This window comes from Arachis duranensis, chromosome 6 (assembly GCF_000817695.3).
Source record: "Arachis duranensis cultivar V14167 chromosome 6, aradu.V14167.gnm2.J7QH, whole genome shotgun sequence".
NCBI classification, from domain to species: Eukaryota; Viridiplantae; Streptophyta; class Magnoliopsida; order Fabales; family Fabaceae; genus Arachis; species Arachis duranensis.
In genome coordinates this window covers 106,203,350-106,223,706 of record NC_029777.3, presented here as the reverse complement: position 1 = coordinate 106,223,706, position 20,357 = coordinate 106,203,350, and the positions used below count along the sequence as shown (strand labels likewise).

Here is a 20,357-nt window from a genome sequence, read left to right as displayed (position 1 = left end):
TAAATAATTTTTTTATATTTTTTATCTCATTTACAAAATAAATAATAAAAAATTACGCTTTATCTTTTAAAATAAAATTTAAAATTTAGAGAATTCAAATTCAAATTTTGTATTGCTTTTTTTATATATAATTAATTTGAATAAAAAATAATCTAAAACAAAAACGCCCGATCTATACAATTTTTTCTTCTATTTTGAACCCTTTTTTTATGGGTGGGTCCCAACTTCAATTATTATAAATATCTTATTAGTCCTTGGCCTTCTTGTGCATATCTTTGTCTCTGCTGCCTCCAGAACCAATGGATTCTAAGTTGCCTTTACACCACAGGAAAACACAAAAAACCATGACCTGCTACCTTGTATTTTGACCATTAAATTGATTCAAGGTCTTCTTTTTCTATGTTCTCTTTTCCCTTCTCAATATCTATCCAAGAAGAAGAAACACGAAAATGGCTACTTCTGCATCTTGTAGTAGTACTGAATCAGCACTCATGACAAAAACATTGCAGGGTAGTAGAAGAAGGTTCAGAGCACCAATTGGTTTCAGAGTTTCTATGCCACGTAAACTAAAGCTATTCAATAGAATCCGAGCTTCTATGGTGGACTCATCTGATTTTGTTAGTCGCATGGAAAAAACCTGGTTAATCTCCCAGGTACGTTTCAAATTCTTGTTTCCATTATGTGCTGCTGATGATGATAATGTTAAATTAATAAATCTCATATTCTTTATTTTTTGCAAGAAAAATCTAAGTTGGTATGCTTCTGATAATTTAATGATGAATTCTATGTTCATGGTTCAATTAATTAACTTATCAAATGAGTCAATGCTTGTCTAATCTCCAAAATGTTGTTTCAAGAGGACTTATCCCTTTACAAACCTTTTGCTTCACCCATTTATTATATATCATGTTTATTTTATTTTATTTGATTGATTTTGTATCATGTTTATAATGATACTGTTAGATATCATGGTCTTTTGAGTTTTCCTCTGCCTTTCGCCGCCTGTCAATTTTCCATCTGATTCACCCTCCGAATCAGATTCACTACCAACCTTTTTCTTACATATCCAAATCACATGAGATAAGATTCTACTATCCAATAATGAATGTGCCAATTTTATTAAATCGGACAGGTATTATTAGATGGAGGCAATAATAAAACTGCACAAGTCCCTTGGCCTAATATGCTGGTATTGTGTAATTATAAATTATGATAGTCATAGTGGTATCAATGGTTACATCAGCTATGACTTCAAAACAGCTCAGCTGAAGACAAGTACAAAGGAGAAGGAATGAAGAAAACTAGCAAGGATTTTAATGTTCTAGAATATAAATTTAGTTACCTTTTTCTTATAGCTCCATGTTGGTCATTGTTCTCAAAAACTCCTGATGTTTGCAGCAACCACGGCCAATTGTTTGTTCGTCTTGCAACTCAAAGGGGCATACTGAATGCAAATGGTGTGGAGGTACTGGTTTCTTCATTATTGGTGACAAAATGCTCTGTGAAGTTCCATCGAAAAATACCAGCTGTATTATTTGCAATGGCAAGGTACCTCCATGCTCAAAACTTAATTGTTTAGATCCTTGGCACTTCAATTTAGAAGAAGACTCATCATGCCATTACTTTGTCATACTTTTTCAGGGATCCATGTGTTGTTCTAATTGTCAAGGAACCGGCTTTCGCGCAAAGTGGTTGGAAGAACCTCCAACTTCAAAGTAGCAAAGATACCATGGACAATTATGATGCAAAGGATTGGACTTAATTATACATAGTAATCTACTCGCTGATGATTCAAAGTGCATTGAAGTGGTTTCAAAACAGGCATACAACATTAAGTTGTGAGATAACAAAGTAATACATCATTAACATGTGTCTATGTTTCATGTCAAGAGGATTGTATAACTAACTTATAAGAGATGCAGCTAAGCTTCAACAACAGATTATATCTGCAGTGAAAACCATATTGTTCTGCTGCTTTTGTTTTGAATTATATAATGTCTTTTACATGTTATTGTTTCTTTTTTTTTTTTCTGTCTAATTCTGATTGAACTATCAGAATTTGAGTCCTATTACTAGACACAAACCTGAGCTAACTGGCACTTACATATAGTTCTAGCGGGAGATCTTGCCATGTAACAAGATTCTGTTTCCCTGAATAAGCTTTCCAACCTGTTGCACATTGGTGGCATTCTTGCCTTGGTTGCTAATTTTACTTTGTTTTCATATTTTTCTATCCCAGAAAAAAGGATATTTTAAAAAAAAGAAAAAGAAAAAGAAAAATGAGAATAATCAATTTAACGAAAATTGTACATGTTGCAAACATAATTGTTTTCATGTCTATAATTCCAATCCTTCACAAAGTAAGGAGTAACAACTCTGGACCAGAGTTCTATTGATACTACAACACAAGGTTGGAGTTTGACATAAATTGCGACATCTACAACCTTCATGAAAGCTGTTCAATTACTTTGAACTATTGCTGAGAAGAGCAGTTTGTTTAGATCTCCAGAATCAGCATCATGTGTTTCATCCCCTGCATCAACACATGCATGGTTACTAAGACATTTGTTTAATGCACTCATGATTTCGGAAGTAACATGCAAAAAAATATTTAAGATCACATTATGATAAGAAAAGGTGACAACTGTTATAAATATATTAACAAGAACATAAAACTTGTCACTAATCATCTCTTCTAAAAGCTTAAGTAGCTACAGAGGTCAGAGATACAACTAAGTGACATCATATATTAACATGAGAAGAAATAAGTAGGGCAAGCAGGACGAAGTTAATTGTAGGGGTGTGCAAGGCTCGGATATATTTCAAAGTCCAAACTGCATCTAAATTGCAACCATCTTTTTGCGGTTTAGAAACCAAATTGCATCCACTTTTTATGAGGCAAACTGGTATGCATGCAACATCGCAAAAGAGAGGCAAAAAAATTCTGAACACATGACTTATGCAGTTCTGCAGTTGATGAGTTAAAAATAATTGCGATAAGAAGAGATAAACATAAGTGCATGAGAACTTGAATGAGTGTCTTGACAACTGCTACAGTAGTAGTAGTACGGACTAGGAGAACACCAATTCCTTCGGAGAAAGCTCAAATTGTTCCTTCTTGTGGCTCAGGAACAACTGTCTCGCAAACCTTGAGCCAGAAGTGGTAACACATATTTAGACTTAAGACTCGATCATTTACTCGAACCCAAACCCAAACCCCATTCTATATTTCTCTCCCTTTTCTGTTCTTGCACACTGGACAATAGTTGCTTTATAAATTCCATCCCTCCTAACAATTTGGGAAAAAAAAAATATATACATTCAATCAAAACTTCTGTTTCGAAAACACTTTCACTGTCATCTAATAAAAATTACACATCAATATTTAAATAGGCAGTCATAAATGTCTGGAAAATTGATAAAACAAAAAGCCCAAGAAATACCTTACCTATTTTGGATCTCACTTGCATTGTCCATTCCTCAATTATCTGCACAATCAGTTAAAACTTTGTAAAATTCATTGCAACTTGAAGCTTTAGGGACTAGAAAATCAATTTGCACTTGATTGGCTCAAGAAAAATATATTAACATGGAAAACAAAATTTACTCATTTCAACTTAAGAACATAACTCTGATCAAAATGATTTTCATTCCATTCTCTATTTTCCACCTTTCCGCTCTCCACCAACTCAATCACACGGAATCTTTGTTATGTTGGAGGCAGTGCAATATGAAAGATACCCAAGAACAACTTTGCTTGGGTAAAATACATGTAAGCAAAGCCTCATATTTCTTAAATATTGGTTGCTTGCTGGCAAATGGTGTAAACACTTGAAACACCACTTGGAAAATAGGCAACCATTGAGAATTGCAGAAGACACATACATAAATAACCATCACGCTCCACTTAGTAACCTCCAAAATGAAAAAAAATGCATTGTGAAGTGATGCTTTTTCTTCCCTTATGAAATCAAAACTATCAGGGAATGCAATGATGCATGATATTTTGAACAACTAACAGGATAAATCTTATTGGGAAGCTAGACGAACCATTATGAAATTCTCTTTATAATACATTAATGAGAAAACTACAAGAAATTTCATCACTACATCTGTTTAGAAAAAAAAAAAAGGCACAATTCACAAGATGACAAGAAGAATTTCATCACTTCATCTGTTCATCGCTTTTCTTTTTCCTCTAAAAATTAAAACACACACAAAAAAGGGCAGAAAAAACAACATACAGAGAGACACAATTACCTGTTGGAAGTTAGTAAAAGCCTCATCATCTTCGCCGGTGAGGGGGATGCCCACAGATGCTTGCATGCGCTGCACTAAATTTCTGTTCTCAACCAGAGTTCTCTGAGCCTTATCAATTAAATCCTGCACAAGTGAATAAACACAATGTCACAATCTACTTCAAAAATCAAAATATCAAATATGGAACCCTTTCTATTTCTTTATACTGTCAATATCAGAAATTCACTCAATTCCAATATCTTCTCATCCTTTTAAGATCATTAGGCCACAGCATCTTGACGCTCACTAATTTTACAGGCAAGGTCACAACGACAAGCGTCCTCCTATATCATATCATGATTGTCCTACAATACTAATAGCAATTCTATTCAGTAACAAAGAAAAACCAGAATTTAGGTATATAAACATATACTAATTCAAACATCAATGAAACAAGGTATTCAAAAATTCAGCGTTTATCTTAACCTGTGAAGCTTACACGAGTTTAGGTAAACTTCAATCATAAAATTGAAGTTGCAACCTAATCATCTAAACCTGTAGTGTTTACTGTTTACAAATTAAGCCAAGAGTCTGATAAGTTTGCAATCAAGTATGGTAGCATAAAAAATTGAGAAAAATTACATATCATTATAGCATTGAAATTACAGAGAGTAAGTTATCTATAATACTATAGAGTATAGAGAAACCTGCTTAGCAGCCAAAAGATCTTGACACTGCCCTTTCAATGTTGATATATCTTCCTGTATCTTCTTGATTCTCGAAACAAGCTTCATAGGGTTTGCCTGGAAAGAAAAAATAAAATAAAGATTAAAATTAAAATTGAAGCATAAATGTGAAAAGTGCGAAGTGGAAAAGGAATGAAAAAACGAACGTTGTCAGGGTAAAGGGTTTGGAACTCCTTTTCGAGGGAGTGGTGAACGAAGTTGAGATCGTGATTGGCTTTTCTGAAGAGGTTAAGAACACCATCTGTTGCTTGATGGCGTTGGATTTGTTGATGAAATTGGTGACCCATTATTCTCTTGTGCCTGTGCAGGTAGTGGGATCAAAATGTCGAAAATTTTCAAACTTCAAACTTCTAAACTTCTCACATACACATTCCTTAGGAGCCAACTAAATTCAAATTTTTTTTGGGAGTAATCTGACAAATAAACACCTAAGTATTTATATTTCGAATAGTCCTAAAAATAAAAAATAAGAAGAATTTTAAGTAATTTTGATATTTGATCTCAATTATTAAAATTATTATAATATTAATATTTTTAATATTTTTTTTAAAATAATATTAATAAAATCTTTTAAAATAATAGGTGTGGTAAAGTTTTTTTTTTAGTGGTCTTCCCGTTAGATTATTCATATATGAAAATTTTATGTTTTTTTATATTGGTGAAAATTAAAAGAGGAATTATAATTAACTTGATGATCAAAGAGAATGAACTAGGTAGGGTGGAAACAAGTGTATGTGCATATTATATGAACACATTATTTATAAATTATCTCTAATGATTAGTATAGAATGTCTTAATTTAAATTAATTTGTTCATATTTATTATCTTAAAATATTTTATTGGTATTTTTTATAAAAATTAATATGTCTGAAATATAAATTTTTAAATATTTATTTATTATTTTACTTTTTTTTTAATAAATACCCGATCCAAATCAATACTTGTCTATTTTTTTGAAAGAGAAGGTAATTTTTGTCAAAAAAATATATATATTTTGGTTTTCAACAAAATTATTTCGCGACAATACGATCATTCTATTAAAAAGGTAACAGACATTAACATTGTGATCCTTTTATTTATAATTTATTTGGATTTTAAATCACCAAAAAAAATTCTATAATAAGACCAATTATCATCACTGCTATTATCGTCTTTTTTATTATTATCGTTATAATTTTTATCTCTATTATTTCAATTATGTAGTTATATCTTCTTGTGATCATTATCTCTTCTATCACTATTAAAACTGAGAAAAACATTTTTAATATTATCATTCTCTTCTCTTATTTTCTGTGCACGTTATTTCTTTTTTAAGAATTTTATATTATAATTATTTTTTTTGTGACATCACTTTTGGCAATAATCATTTTTCACTTAAGTACTTAATTATTACTAGTGAAAGAGTTTTTTAAAATTAATTTCTGTTACTATTTAACGTTTTTTAATAAAAAATTTGTGCATTTTAAAATAATTTTGTTATGAGCCAAAATGTCTCTTTTATTTTACGGAAATCGCATTGTTTTTTAAAAAAATAGACAAAAAATAATTTGAAATGTATATTTTTTTTTTAGGTATAATATAGGTCAAAAGCCATAAATATTACATGTTAACTAGAGGAGGTATAGTCATTCGTCTCCGATTCACCTCTATAGTTTTTTGGCGATATCTAATCGCATGGAAAGATCAAAATCTGGTGACATGAGTGTTTTTGCTCCTTTGAATTATTGGGCGAATTCCTTTTTAATATGACAGCTATGCATGTCAAGAACTTTTTATTTTTAATATGATGAAAGGAATGGTGTATACCTGACTTATGGAGGTGTATGGTGATTTACTGATATATGATGACTATTCAAAAGAAATCGGACCGTCCGATTTGAGGTACTGAAAACTCTGGTCTGATTTGTGTATTGACAGAAAATTTTGAGTCCGATTTGTGCCCTCTCTTTCTTTGCAATGAAATCGGACCCTCCGATTTGTGTACTTTCTACAATTTTAAAAAATACCAAAAATTACAATGTTCAGGTATATTACCACTCCTACTTCCATAACAAAAAAAAAATAGCCGCATGTCAACCTATATAAAAGAAGACAGCTACTCTCATAAAAATGTTAAAAATATTTTTTCATGATGTTTTTTGTTTAAAAAGTGTAATTTATTTATTTTGCAATACTTTAAATAAAATTAACACTTTTACTTTAAATAAAATCAAATCTTATAATTTATCATCTAATAATCAAAATAATATATCTTCACATGATAACAATAATTAAATCTTCATGGGAGTAGCTACCATAAAAAAAACCTACCTCCTCAAGATAAGGTACTAATGTTCAAGTAAATTCTTGTTCCTCTTGAAACCAAGACATGTTAAAGATTATGTTTAAGAAAACAGACAATAATAGGAGTATAATTCAAACAAAGTTTTTAATTACAATAATCAACTCTACCCACACAGGCATAAATTTTTTACCACTCTAGCATATTTTTTACTAGGAATATTAAACATGCGTGTGTATATAATCAACTCTACCGAATATAATAACTCTTTAACACTAAAAATAAACTAAACATGCGTGCATATAATTTTCACATAAAAAAGTGTAAATTTCTAAATAAATTCTAACCACACTAAAAAAAAAAGTGACTTCTTTTACCAACAATCATCTCAACCTAAACTAACATAACTGAACTAAACATGCATATAAATTGTATAAATTATAACTCACATTGCTAGCTTTTAATCTATCTATATATCAATTAACTTAGAACAAGGAAGAAAGCTAAGCAATGATACCTTACAATTCTGCCTAACTCTGCTTGGAGTTGTGCCAATGCCTCCTCTTCAACCAATAGCTCACGCAACTTAACTTCAAATTTGTAAAAACAATTATTTAAATTTTTAGGATAAATAATTTTATCACATAAACACATTAATAAATAATGTGATAACTTTTTTGGTTTTCTACGTTATCCTCCAATCCGAGAAGTTAATGACTAATACATACGTCGCAGATCTGAACTCCATTTAAGAGTCTTTCGTTGGCTAATAATGGGTTGCTGCATGCACAAGGCTAAATTTAAAATTCTGACACTTAAGCAGACAAGTGAACTGACTATTCGAAAAATCCAAATTGGTTAAATAATGGCATAGCTGAAAATGCATGAGTGCATGACCAAATGGGAACTGTATGTCACATAGTTGATCCAACCCACAATAAATGTAGCCTTAAATAGAATCATCAACCTCCTTGACAGATTCTGTTGTATGATTGCATCTCTTTATCAAGTGAGACACTCTATTCTATGCACAAGTTGTACCACAAATAAAATAAGTCTATGGAGACAACAAGAGCAGTGGTGTTTACCAATATTATTATTGCCGTGTCTTCACTTTTTATAGTTGGATCTGTTTCGGGAGGTGGTAGCCTCTTCTTCAATTTCTATGGAAATTCATGTCCAGCTGTAGAGTTTGTTGTGAGGAATGCAGTCACCTCTTCCTCTTCTTCTGATCCTTCAATTCCTGGAAAGCTTCTTCGCTTGCTTTTCCATGATTGTTTTGTAGAGGTTAGTGACTTAGTAAGTAAAATAGACTTGATTTTATTCTTTTAATTTAGAGGAAAGTGACAAATAAATATATATCGATTTACATTTTGGATAGAATAATTTCTAAAAAAAAGTATTAATAAAATTTTTTAGAATACCAAATATAGATATATTATTTTTAAATTAGTCCTTATAATTAAGATAAAATGTCTTAATTTAAATTAATTTATTTATGTTTGTTATTCTGAAACATTTTATTAGTATTTTTTTAAGAGATTAATCTAATCTGAAACGTCTTCAAAAATTTATTTATCATTTTACTCTTTAATTTAATTTAAATCACTCCAAAATTTAAACTTAATTACAAAAAGAATCAGAGTCTAACCAATTCATTTATTTGGTTAGAATTTAGGTCAAAGATATATATTATAGGAAATATTTTAAATGCATTGTAATTAATTAAGAGAATAAGCGATGAACTACGTAAAAGTTAAAATAACTATGCTTTGTGGCAATCATATTTTAGTACCCCTATTTGGAAGAGAAGCTTCCTAGCAATCCGTTCCTTTTATTTTCTTTCATATTATTTAGGTTTAATTACTTTATTGGTTCCTATAATTTCGTAAAACTTTTAATTTGGTCCCTGTTTTTTTTTCTTTTAATCGAGCACCAATTTTTTTTTTACTAACATCCATGTAGTTTAAACATTTTAATTAGTTCGCTATATTTTTATGAAAAAAAATGTAATTAAGTCTCCAAAGCGATATTTCAACTTTACAAATTTATTTAACGTAAAAAACTTACCAACCATACTTTCCTAAATACTAAAAAAGAAAAATCAATCACTAATAAGTTAAGGGATGCACATTTGGTATTCATGAGAAATTTGATTATGTATTTTGCTAAAAAAAATTGTCTAAATAACATAATACAAATATACATAAATACATATAATGATCGATTTTGTGGCCCCTTTTTTTGTGTCGGATGAGTATTTTTGAAGACTAATTACAAAATTCTAAAGTATAAAGATCTAATTGGACAATTAACTCAAATTATACTAAGTTTGATGACAACTAAACCTGAATTTAATGAAAGATGATTTTACTATGACAACATAATTGCAGGGATGTGATGCATCTTTGATGCTAAGAGGGAATAATACAGAGCTTAATGATCCTGCAAATAGATCCATTGGAGGACTTTCAGTTATAGATTTGGCAAAAAGGGACCTTGAAATGTTGTGTCCTGAAACAGTTTCTTGTGCTGACATAATTGCTCTGGCTGCTAGAGATGCTGTTACAATTGTAAGTGCTGATTATATCTTCATTACAATATTATTATTATTGCTAATTATTGATTAATTATTTTGAGAACACAGACAGGTGGACCTATGATTCCAATTCCCACAGGTAGAAGAGATGGAGTGGTTTCAGTTGTTTCCAATGTCAGACCCAATATTGTGGACACAAGTTTCACTATGGATCAGATGATTAATCTCTTCTCCACTAAAGGATTGTCCTTAATTGATCTACTTGTTCTTTCAGGTGCATTTTCAATTTCTATTTTCTCTGCTACTTCTCTTTCATATATAATTTACAACTATAGTTACTTTGGTTAGGTAGAAAGAATTGAATTATTAATGCCTTGTAGAGTTGCAGATGAGAAACAACACACCACATTTATTAGAATCACTGCTTTCCAGTTGGTACCATGCATGTTTTCCATTATATATAGTAGCTTTGAATTTTCAAACCCAACTTATTTTAGCTATAAAGTATAAACCATTGCATTATAATGAATCATCTTAGAATTTTGTCTGCTCAGTACCATTTATCACTCAATGCATTAATTATTTTGGCCCACTATTGTTTATCAATTTCTAGTGACAAATAATAGCCATGCCATGTATACAAAAAAAAAAAAAGTTACTAAATCAGTTACCCGTATAAAATACATATTAAAAACGCTTTCGTTTTGCGCTTGCAGGAGCTCACACCATTGGAGCAGCTCATTGCAGCTCCATTCGAAGTCGGTTCCAAGAAACCTCCAATGGAAAATTTACCCTGATTGACAAAACCCTTGACAGTAACTATGCCAATGATCTTATTCAACAGTGTCCAACAGGTGTAAGCCCTTCAGTGACAGTGAACAATGATCCTGAAACATCATTGGTCTTTGACAACCAATACTACAGGAACCTTATGAACAACAAAGGGTTGTTCCCATCTGATTCTGCATTGTTGATTGATGGCAGAACAAGGAAGCTAGTTGAGGATTTGGCAAATGATCAACAACTTTTCTTTGAGAGTTGGGGCCAGTCATTTTTGAAGCTCACAAGTATTGGAGTTAAAACTGGTGATGAGGCTCAGATTAGAAGATTTTGTGGAGCAACTAATTAATTAATGTATTGCATGCAATGCAACTATGGTACAACTGAAGAATTTTCTTCATGTAGAGGTTTTATTGCTTTCTTAATTATTTATTCTAGTTTGATGTATTTGTTTTGAATCTGTGCATAAGATAATTCTTATCAAATAATGGCAAATTGGATTGCTATGTCTTCCTTATTTTTACTGCAAAAATATTATATACATACTAAAAATCCAATAACAAATTCAGTGTTCTTCTCTTCTTTATTGACATCATTACTCATTACACAAAAACATAACATAAACTTCTCTCTGACTTGAGAAAGAGGTGCATCTATAGAAACAGCCTATGAAAAATATGAAAAATCTTTTTTTTTTTCGAAATTTGACTAATTTTGTCAATGTATTCGAAAATAATTAAATCCGACGGTAATAAGCGAATTTCTAGTGATACATTCTACTCGAGAAATGGATAGTCAGTATAACCAACAACAGGATCAGGAGTGTAGAATGTCTCTCTATTATACTTGTTGAGAGGAGCATCATTAATTGCAAACCTGTTTGGCAAATCTGGATTAGCCAAGAACAAACGGCCATAAGCAACAAGATCTGCTCTATTTTGAGCAATTGCATCAATCCCACCTTGTTGATCATAGCCTCCAGCAGCAATGAAAGTGCCATTGAAGACCTTTCTCATTGGAACCAAGCTGTGTGGACATTGAGTACTTATTTCAAGCACATTCTTCATTCTTGGTTCTACCATGTGACAATATAGAATGTTGTATTTGTTTAATTCATTAACAATGTAGAGTCCAAGTTTCTTTGGGTTGGAATCTCCACTATCTGCATAGTCTGCAAAAGGTGAGAGCCTAATTCCGACTCTGTTTGCACCTATCTCGTTTACAATGGCCTCGACAACTTCCAACGTGAATCGACAACGGTTCTCCAGAGATCCGCCATATTCATCTGTACGGTCATTCACTTGGTCTTTCATGAATTGCTCTAGCAAATACCCATGTGCTCCATGGATTTCAACCCCATCAAACCCTACAATTTACATCAACATGAAAACATTGCACTTATTATTGGACTAATTTATAAGGTGAACTTTCACGTGCAGTTGTCTTCATGTTAGAAATAAGGTGAAGACTCAGATAAAGTTAATTTCATGTGAAGTTGATAGTTGAGAGCCCATTAGATGAAATCAGTTAAATCATCTAACGGCTCTCATGTATCAACTTCACGTGCATCTGAATCTAATTAGATTTGTCAAATCATCTAACAATTTTTAAATATTAACTTCACATGCGAGTTTCTATTGTATAGCATGTTCATGTTATGTCATAGAATTATTATATTTTATTTGTCTTTTAAAATATGTATTAATTATCAAATTAATTGACGATTTTTAATTATTATTTTTATACAAAGATATTTTTACGTGAATAATCACTATAAATTAAATTACCTGCTTCTATAGCATTCCTTGCAGCAAGTCTGAAGTCATTAACAATATGAGGGATTTCATCGGTCCTAAGACGCCTTGGTGGTGTGTACTGAGCTTCATTACCATCATTCCGAAATTGTGGTTTGAGGGGCTTGTCTGTTGAAGAAATTGGAGCCTCTCCATTTGGTTGATAAGCTGTAATTGCCAAAATTACACAACAAAATGACGGATTCTTATGTTTATTTGTTTATTTTGTGAGCAGAGAATGATACACATTGAGAAAAACAGAGAGACAATATAGTTAAAAATAAAAAATGTTAAGTGTCCATCAAAATCAACCATAAATTTATTTGTAGTTTAACTTATTTTTAATATATATTTTATATTTTAATATATATTATACTGATAACTAATTTTGCATAATCTAATATTTTTGTTAAAAATATATGATGAGAAGAAAAGCTTAGTAAATAAATTATTTTTGTAACAGTAATATTAAGAAAACAATATCTAAAATTACTTAATATAAGATAACATTTATAATTTTATACATATAACATCTGTAATTATATATTTATTACATAATTAATCTAGCAATAATTAATGAATACTAAATAAGATAATTTTAAATTAATTTTTTTTATCATCTTTTAAATATTATTATTTTTGTAACCAATTTCAATCAAATATTTTTTCTTCTTTTTGTATATCTTCTTTTTTTTAACTAATTTTTATTGTGTTAATACTTTATTAAACCGTAATTAAACTTAATTACCAAAATAACTTGATCACATAATATCACCGTATCTTTTATACGAAAATAAAACCTTTAATAAGACACAGTTCTCACATCTCCTTAGGCATTTCAAACTTAATAAGTTCAGCTATCTCTAGAAGACTAGAAAGTAGACACATCATACACACATGCCCAAGTTAATTAATGTTAGTCTAAGAAGGTGGGTAAGAAAATTTTAGACAGAAAGTTAAAATGAGGAAAGTACCTGAACTTGATACCCTTCCAACATGCCAAAGCTGACAAAAGAATGTTGCACCTTTGGCATGAACAGCATCCACAATAGGTTTCCATGCCTCTACTTGCTCTTTAGTCCATATGCCCGGTGTGTGCAACATCCTTCGTTTCACCATTATTCATATATTTAAATATACAAATATATTTAAGTTTTCAATTAAATAAAAAACAAAAGCCTTTTTCTCTTTCTAAAACGCGAGATATCTAAATTTTTTCGGAGAATCAATTTATTCTTGTATATTTTGATCAGAGAAACTTAAATGTTTCCTATTTTAGAAAATCAAAAACGTTTCTATATTTTCAATTAATGAAGAACTTTGTGTCTTCGAATTAAAAAGTTAAGAATCTTTTTTTTTTCTCTTTAAAATAAAGTTAGAAAAGAAATACCCTTGAGCGGTGTTAGAGACTCCAGTAGCTTCAGTTATCAAAAACCCTCCCTTAGAAGCTCTCTGGGAGTAATACAATACAGCATGGGATTGTGGAACATTGTCATAAGATCTCTGTCTTGTCAACGGTGCCAAAACAACTCTGAAATTACAAAATAAAATTTTAATGTTAAACCTTATTAACTTGCTAAGTAAAAAGAAAACACATGATTAATAAGAGAAGAAGATTCTTATTATGACATACCTATGGGAGAGATTGAAGTTGCCCATTTTGTAAGGAGTAAGAAGAGGAATCACTGGAGCTTCACCCATTCTAATAATAATTAATTAGTTTCTGTGATATAATAATGTTGTTTATATGTTGGGATTAAAGCAAGATATCTGAACTCCAACATTGATAAGCCATTTATTTATAGAGAGTAAAGTGAAGGGAGTGGAGCAGTTCTAAAAGGATCCATACAATGTATGTAAGTTATTGCTTTCAGAACTTGGTGTACACCGCAAAATAATATTTTCTCATTAAAATAAATATATCCTTATTTACGCATTTTTCAATTATATTTATAATCAAATATTTATGATAACTAATTTATTTTTATCTATATTAATTTGAGATTATGTGGATAAAATATAATTATATTATATTTAAAAAACGTAAAAGATATTCCGAAACAATTATTATGATGGCTTTGTTGCTAGTTGCTAATAATAGAAGAGGATGATGTCGGCCATTACGCACCATCACGACCACCGCTACGACAACTAGACACCAGGTTTGACACTTAGTTTAGCAGCCATTTGAAAGGCAACGACTTTACTGAATTAGTGGGGCAATTTCAAACTGGATGGCTTTTTGCCTTGTTGGACTGAAAAAAAGTCAAAAGTCAAAACATCTTGACCAGCAGAACATATTATTTTTAATTAGTACTTTTTGATATCAATATTTTTAGATGTCAGTTTAATTATTTTAATTTAATAGTTTAATAATATATTTTTAAATGTTATTGATTAATTATTAACAATAAATAATAATAAAAAATTTTAAATAATGATAATTGTTTCGAAAGACAATGAGCTTCTTAATTAAAAAAAATATCTTTTTTGTTCTTGATCTTTACTCTTATAAAACTGATTAGTTCTCTTGTCAATATTTTTTTTGTATTAACGGAATAAATCTATATGACATATTAAACTATTGATTTATCCGTTAAGAGTCAACTAAGATTGACAAATTCTTTTTTGTTGAGAATCTCAATGTCTTTTAAAAGTAATGATCAGGGTCATTTAATTAGTTTTTCTTTTAATATTTTTTTGTTACTTTTTTTTTAAATATGTTGGATAAATTTATTGTGTAAAATTAAAAAATATTAGTAATTTTTAGTTAAATTATTTTTACTTATAAACATTAAATAGAAAATATATTAGTGATTAACATGTCACATAAATATATAGCTTATGATAGTTATCTTATCTTATATTATCTTATCAAAGCCGGATAAACTAGATAAGATAAGATAACTATCATAAGTTATATAAAGGAGACCCAGAGGCCCTTAGGTACAAACTCATTCTTCATACTTTATACCTTTCAGACTGCGGAGTATATTTGCATATTCCACCACCTCGACCACTCCAAGAAGACGATCCGACAACCGTTGCAAGTTCCTAATCCTACAACCACTAACAACAATGGTTCTTGAGATCAGCATTGAACCCAGCATGATCACCGAAGTCGAGACTTACGACTTCACTTCCCAACATTATCTTACACCGTTTATGCCGACAACCAACGCATCCTTTGCATCAACACCACCTCTTCCCAAACGCTCTCCAAGTGGCTTACCAACCTCCTCAAGTCCACTCCCAAAAGCACCTCGGTCATCGTGGGCGTAACCGCTGAGCACCAATTTACCAAGTACACCAAGCGCGGCGTCAAGGACCACGGCTACGACTTCATCTCCCTCTGCGTTGGCTCTCACTGCCTCCTCTACCCTCTTCTCCAACAAGCCGACTCTTACAAAGCGAAGCAAAACCCTAGGCCCCTCTACGACTTCTTCGCCAACCCTAGCGTTATCGCGGTGGGAATGGAGATCGAAAAGGTGAAGGCAAAGCTGGAGAAGCACCACGGGATCGAGCTGAAGAAGGCGTTGGACCTTAGGACGATGGCAGTGGAAGGGATGAAGGAGGTAGGGAAGAAGGTAGATCTGTGGCGGTACAATCTTGACAAGTTGGCGGAGACAGTGCTGAGGAAGCACTTTGACGTGGTGAGGCCGGAAGAGAAGCTGGACTGGTACGATGAAGAAAGTTCGTGCTGTTATTACAATGTGTATACGGATGAGAAGACAATGTTCATCACCATTGATACTTATCTTTGCTACCTCATTGGTTTCGAGCTGCATGGTATGATCCATGGACATGAAGCGGGTAAGAGTCAAGATTCTAGTAAATCCAAGAAGAAGGTTAACAAGAAGAAGAACTCACGAGGTGCCTTTGATTTCTAAGATTAGTAATGAGGTAATGTATGCATAGTTTGATTAGACTTTAGAGTAGTATATGACCGTGATTCTATCCTTGTTAATGATAGTAACTTTTACCCTTTCAATTCTTATCTGGATTTGGATATAGATTTTTGTCATGGAGGCCACTCAAATAAAGACGCGTAAAACGTCTTTTTTTAAAGATGTTTTCATATTGTGTTTTAATTTATTTCTGTATAATTTATTTAGTATTTTTCATCACATATTATTAAATTTCTCAAAAGATTTTTTTTCAAAAATAATAAAAAATATTTAATTTAGATTAAAACAAAAAAGTAATAGATTAACATCAATATATATATATATATATAACAAGCTCAAACCTCTTAAAATTTAGTCACAAAAAAAACCTCTTAAAATTTTTATAAATAAAAAAATAATTAATTTATATTCGTACAATATATAAAATAATTACTATATTATTATTACATTATAGATTAAAATCCACTAATTTAAATTTTTTTTTATTTTTAATATAAGCATTAGAAATAAATAAAATTTTTATAACTAAATGTAGTGTAACAAAATATATATAATATTAATTAATTCTTAAAAAATTCTAAAAAAATAGTTTCTTTCATTTTAGTAAAATAACTATTTATTAAAGTAGACAATTAATTATTTTCTTCTCATATACAATTTTTTTAAGACATAAAAGTAATTAATTAGGACATTGGTTAAGATAATTAAAGTCACTATTTCATTAAATTTTTAATTTAAAGAAAAATCCTAGTTAATTTTCGTATAGAAATTTTGAATTTGAAAATATTGATAAAAATTATGTTGAATTTTGATTTATTTGATTCTCATTTAAATTAATCACTACATAAGTTAAAGTTATATTTTGAAGTTATATTCGAGCTTTAATTTGATTTTTAAAGTTTCAATTTACTTAGTTTGATTTTTTAACTTAGGTATTCGTGACTCATATTAGGGTTTTAAGTGTTTAGTTAAAAAAAATAAGGTAAAAAATTTCAATTGTCACATCAAATAGTCGCTAGAATGTATAATGTAGCAGTCGTTAGTCCATCTCAGCATGTCGTTAACGATTTTGTGAGACAGTGACAAAAATAAGATTAGGAACCAATATGAGTCATAACTATTAAGTTGGGAGACTAAATTGAGTAAATCAAAATTTTTGAAATTAGATTGAAACATAGTTGTTAGAACCGAACCAGTGATCAAACCGGTCAAGTTACTAGTTCATTGGTTTATTGGTTCAACCGATAAATCACTGGTTAGATCGATAAAACCGGTCTCACGTAAATATAAAATATAAAATAGTTAAAAACTTAAAATTAAAATTTGAAATACATATCTTCACTAACATTTTATGAAGAATCAAGTCTCAACTTCTAAAAATAACTAATATAAAAAAACATAAAATTTTAATACTACAATAGTATCTTATTTTGACACAATAAAAAAATAATTAATTCACAAAGCCTATCATCTAACTATAATATCAGTAGATTTTAACACTAACATCAAAACAAATAACCTTAATCACAATACTAGCAATAAAATAGATCAAGTAAATTAATAAATTTTTAGTAAAATTTATATTTATATTAATAATGGTATATAATTAAAATATAATTAATTTTAAAAATAGAAAAAATAAAAATTAAATTAAATTAGATATTTATGTATACTATATAATTAGTATTTGTCAAATATAATATTTAGAAGTGCAATGGCTAAGTGGCAAGTAGAGATTACTTTTGCTCTAAGGTTCTTGGTTCGAGACTTTGTGGAGACATTTTAAAATTTTTTTCAAGTAGACCAGTTTGTACCAGTTCTTACCGGTTCATACCGGTTTTATTTCTTAAACGGTCTAAGGAGTAAACCGAACCGGACCAGAATCCGGTTCACTAGTTTTTCGGTCGAACCAGCTGATCCAGTTTGATTTTTACAACTATGGATTGAAATATGAACATAATTTTAGAGACCAACAAGTATTATCTCTTGGTTGACAATTAAGTTGTTTTAATGGTAATTAAGATCTAATAATGGTTTATAATAAAAGAAGCATTCTTTTGCAATACTGAACCTATAGTAGTAGTTAGGGGTGTTCATAGATTAGATCATATCCATATAAATCCACAGTATTTTATCCGTATCTGATATGTAATTTGAGGATGTGATCTAATATGTAATTTGATTGGATCGAATCAGATACATACTCTAATCAGATAGAAGTAAATATGTTTAAAAAAGTAAGCAAAAAAATTATTGACTTTCTTTTATAAAAATAAAAATTTTTAATATTTTTTATTTTATGGATATATTTGATATCTGATCCAAACATAAAAAGTGCGAATATCGAATTTGATCTAATGAGTTTAGTGCGGATTTGATCAAAATTTTAGCTATATCCCATTTGTAAACACCCCTAGCAATAATAACTAAAAAATTATAATGATTATATTTTTAACTAAGAGGAAGTGCAAAAAAAAAGTACTAAATACAAGAACATTTAATCAAATATTAAAAGATAAATTTACTTTAAAACAATTGGACTTTTTTTGCTCATATATATATGAGCCAAAAAAGTCCAATTGTGATAATTGTTTTATATATCACACAAATATAAACGTGTTTTTTTCTATGATCTTAAGGAAGATTTTGTAAGTCTCTAACCTTGTTATCGATTTTTGTAGTGTTAGCCCTCTTATTATCAATTTGATTTATATATAATTCGGATGATAAATTATTTGGTGACGTGCTTCTTTTTTTACTGTGATATACTTGTTTATTATTATTATTATTAACATTAAAAAATAACAGGCCAAATTATTGCCATAACATAATAGAAGTATGGAAGTTTATCATTCTTCTCTAATGGAGGAAACAAAATTCTTTTCAATAGTTTATTTAATGTTTAGTAGAATAAAAATAAATTTTATTAGAATAAATTTTAGTACGAGTTTAATATTTTTATTCATCATAAAATATTTATAGAATTACTTGTAGATAAATTTTGGAAAACATAAAAAAACCATGATTTTTAATTTTATTTTTTAATAATATTAATTTTTTACCGTATATAATTATTCAATTATTTTTTAATCATATATAAATAAATTACTCTTAATAAGACTTTTTTGTGTTATTTAATTATCTTTTTTAAAAAATAATTAATTATTAAAATAATTAAATTTTTCACAACAAAAATAATAAAAAAATTCTGAAAGAAAAAAAAAACAATAATTTTTTTGTATTTTTATTCATATTTTAATTATAAACATAAATATAATTAGTTATATTATTTATGAAATGTGACTATAGATGTAGATAAAATTTAGTTATATTACTTATATATAGTTTTATTATATTGCTTATAAAGTTAGTATTAACTGATATAAGTGCCACTTCAGCCTAAATATTTATAAAAGTAAGTTAGCGAATAATTAGTTAAAAAGTTACTAATTTACTATAGTTAGATGTCCGTTAGTGTGAGTTAGAATTAACCATAGTTAATTGAGCATAATTAGTATGATGTATAAATGCTGCATTGTAATACTCTTACAAGTGTGACTTTCTATCATTCTTCAGCAACTAATCTTCATTCACTTTCATATCTTCTCTCTACCACTCATCTCTCACACCTTCTTTCACTCATATAACCTCCTCCAACTCCAAACTCGTGAGTTAGATTATAATTATGACTATAAAATTATTCTAGTATTTTTTTAGATGTGGTTAATTGATAATATTAAAACATTACCCTTAATTATAAATAAGATTTACAATTAAAAAAATCAAAAACTCAATTAAAAAGATAAAAAAAAGATGATGTTAATATATTCTAATTCTTTAAAGTAAAAATATTAAAATTTAATTAAAAATTATTTAAAATTTGAACTCAACAAAAGTTTATATTCAATATATTTTGTATTAAATATATTTAATAACCTATTATATCGTATTGATTGAAATTAGCTTTTATAATGTTAATTTTCTAATAACACTTTATTAAAAAGAAACTATTTTTTTAGAATTTTTTAAAAACTAATTAATATTATATATATTTTGTTACACTACATCTAG

General features: G+C 29.3%; 5 protein-coding genes across 5 annotated transcripts in view; 3 read left to right on the top strand and 2 right to left on the bottom strand.

The window, feature by feature from the left end:
* Nucleotides 1–279: 279 nt before the first annotated feature.
* On the top strand, nucleotides 280–2,006 carry LOC107495633 (uncharacterized). The gene is made up of 3 exons (XM_016116801.3): nucleotides 280–653; nucleotides 1,399–1,548; nucleotides 1,642–2,006. Exons 1-3 carry the CDS (start codon nucleotides 450–452, stop codon nucleotides 1,717–1,719), a joined length of 432 nt encoding a protein of 143 aa, XP_015972287.1. The 5' UTR covers nucleotides 280–449; the 3' UTR covers nucleotides 1,720–2,006.
* A 287-nt stretch (nucleotides 2,007–2,293) lies between these two features.
* Nucleotides 2,294–6,943, bottom strand: LOC107495632 (uncharacterized). The gene is made up of 6 exons (XM_016116800.3): nucleotides 6,792–6,943; nucleotides 5,132–5,285; nucleotides 4,947–5,042; nucleotides 4,261–4,383; nucleotides 3,449–3,488; nucleotides 2,294–2,533 (listed from the first exon to the last, which is right to left on the bottom strand). Exons 2-6 carry the CDS (start codon nucleotides 5,270–5,272, stop codon nucleotides 2,460–2,462), a joined length of 474 nt encoding a protein of 157 aa, XP_015972286.1. The 5' UTR covers nucleotides 5,273–5,285; nucleotides 6,792–6,943; the 3' UTR covers nucleotides 2,294–2,459.
* A 1,361-nt stretch (nucleotides 6,944–8,304) lies between these two features.
* On the top strand, nucleotides 8,305–11,071 carry LOC107495621 (peroxidase 46). Its single transcript, XM_016116788.3, has 4 exons — nucleotides 8,305–8,553; nucleotides 9,660–9,839; nucleotides 9,914–10,079; nucleotides 10,522–11,071. Exons 1-4 carry the CDS (start codon nucleotides 8,326–8,328, stop codon nucleotides 10,932–10,934), a joined length of 987 nt encoding a protein of 328 aa, XP_015972274.1. The 5' UTR covers nucleotides 8,305–8,325; the 3' UTR covers nucleotides 10,935–11,071.
* Nucleotides 11,072–11,142: 71 nt separating this feature from the next.
* Nucleotides 11,143–14,260, bottom strand: LOC107495619 (12-oxophytodienoate reductase 1). Its single transcript, XM_016116787.3, has 5 exons — nucleotides 14,012–14,260; nucleotides 13,769–13,909; nucleotides 13,353–13,483; nucleotides 12,373–12,546; nucleotides 11,143–11,951 (listed from the first exon to the last, which is right to left on the bottom strand). The coding sequence occupies exons 1-5, from the start codon at nucleotides 14,077–14,079 to the stop codon at nucleotides 11,362–11,364; spliced, it is 1,104 nt and encodes a 367-aa protein (XP_015972273.1). The 5' UTR covers nucleotides 14,080–14,260; the 3' UTR covers nucleotides 11,143–11,361.
* The window catches only part of LOC107495486 (disease resistance protein RPM1-like), a 10,091-nt gene continuing 3,962 nt past the window's right edge, over nucleotides 14,229–20,357 (top strand). Inside the window, exons 1-2 of the mRNA XM_021125936.1 lie at nucleotides 14,229–14,234; nucleotides 15,486–16,226. Of these exons, the coding sequence (XP_020981595.1) occupies nucleotides 14,229–14,234; nucleotides 15,486–16,226 (747 nt within the window). The remainder of the gene's footprint in view (nucleotides 14,235–15,485; nucleotides 16,227–20,357) is intronic.

What these genes read in the sequence shown, in the direction of transcription:
- LOC107495633 (XM_016116801.3), top strand. Translation starts at nt 450, where the DNA reads ATGGCTACTTCTGCATCTTGTAGTAGTACTGAATCAGCACTCATGACA. An exon ending in AAACCTGGTTAATCTCCCAG is followed by an intron (nt 654 to 1,398) that starts GTACGTTTCAAA and finishes TGATGTTTGCAG; the next exon opens with CAACCACGGCCAATTGTTTG. An exon ending in GTATTATTTGCAATGGCAAG is followed by an intron (nt 1,549 to 1,641) that starts GTACCTCCATGC and finishes ATACTTTTTCAG; the next exon opens with GGATCCATGTGTTGTTCTAA.
- LOC107495632 (XM_016116800.3), bottom strand. Translation starts at nt 5,272, where the DNA reads ATGGGTCACCAATTTCATCAACAAATCCAACGCCATCAAGCAACAGAT. An exon ending in ATCTTTTGGCTGCTAAGCAG is followed by an intron (nt 4,384 to 4,946) that starts GTTTCTCTATAC and finishes TCACTTGTGCAG; the next exon opens with GATTTAATTGATAAGGCTCA. An exon ending in GCAAGTGAGATCCAAAATAG is followed by an intron (nt 2,534 to 3,448) that starts GTAAGGTATTTC and finishes GTGTTGATGCAG; the next exon opens with GGGATGAAACACATGATGCT.
- LOC107495621 (XM_016116788.3), top strand. Translation starts at nt 8,326, where the DNA reads ATGGAGACAACAAGAGCAGTGGTGTTTACCAATATTATTATTGCCGTG. An exon ending in CTAGAGATGCTGTTACAATT is followed by an intron (nt 9,840 to 9,913) that starts GTAAGTGCTGAT and finishes TTGAGAACACAG; the next exon opens with ACAGGTGGACCTATGATTCC. An exon ending in TGATCTACTTGTTCTTTCAG is followed by an intron (nt 10,080 to 10,521) that starts GTGCATTTTCAA and finishes TTGCGCTTGCAG; the next exon opens with GAGCTCACACCATTGGAGCA.
- LOC107495619 (XM_016116787.3), bottom strand. Translation starts at nt 14,079, where the DNA reads ATGGGTGAAGCTCCAGTGATTCCTCTTCTTACTCCTTACAAAATGGGC. An exon ending in GTCTCTAACACCGCTCAAGG is followed by an intron (nt 13,484 to 13,768) that starts GTATTTCTTTTC and finishes GGTGAAACGAAG; the next exon opens with GATGTTGCACACACCGGGCA. An exon ending in AAGGAATGCTATAGAAGCAG is followed by an intron (nt 11,952 to 12,372) that starts GTAATTTAATTT and finishes TGTAAATTGTAG; the next exon opens with GGTTTGATGGGGTTGAAATC.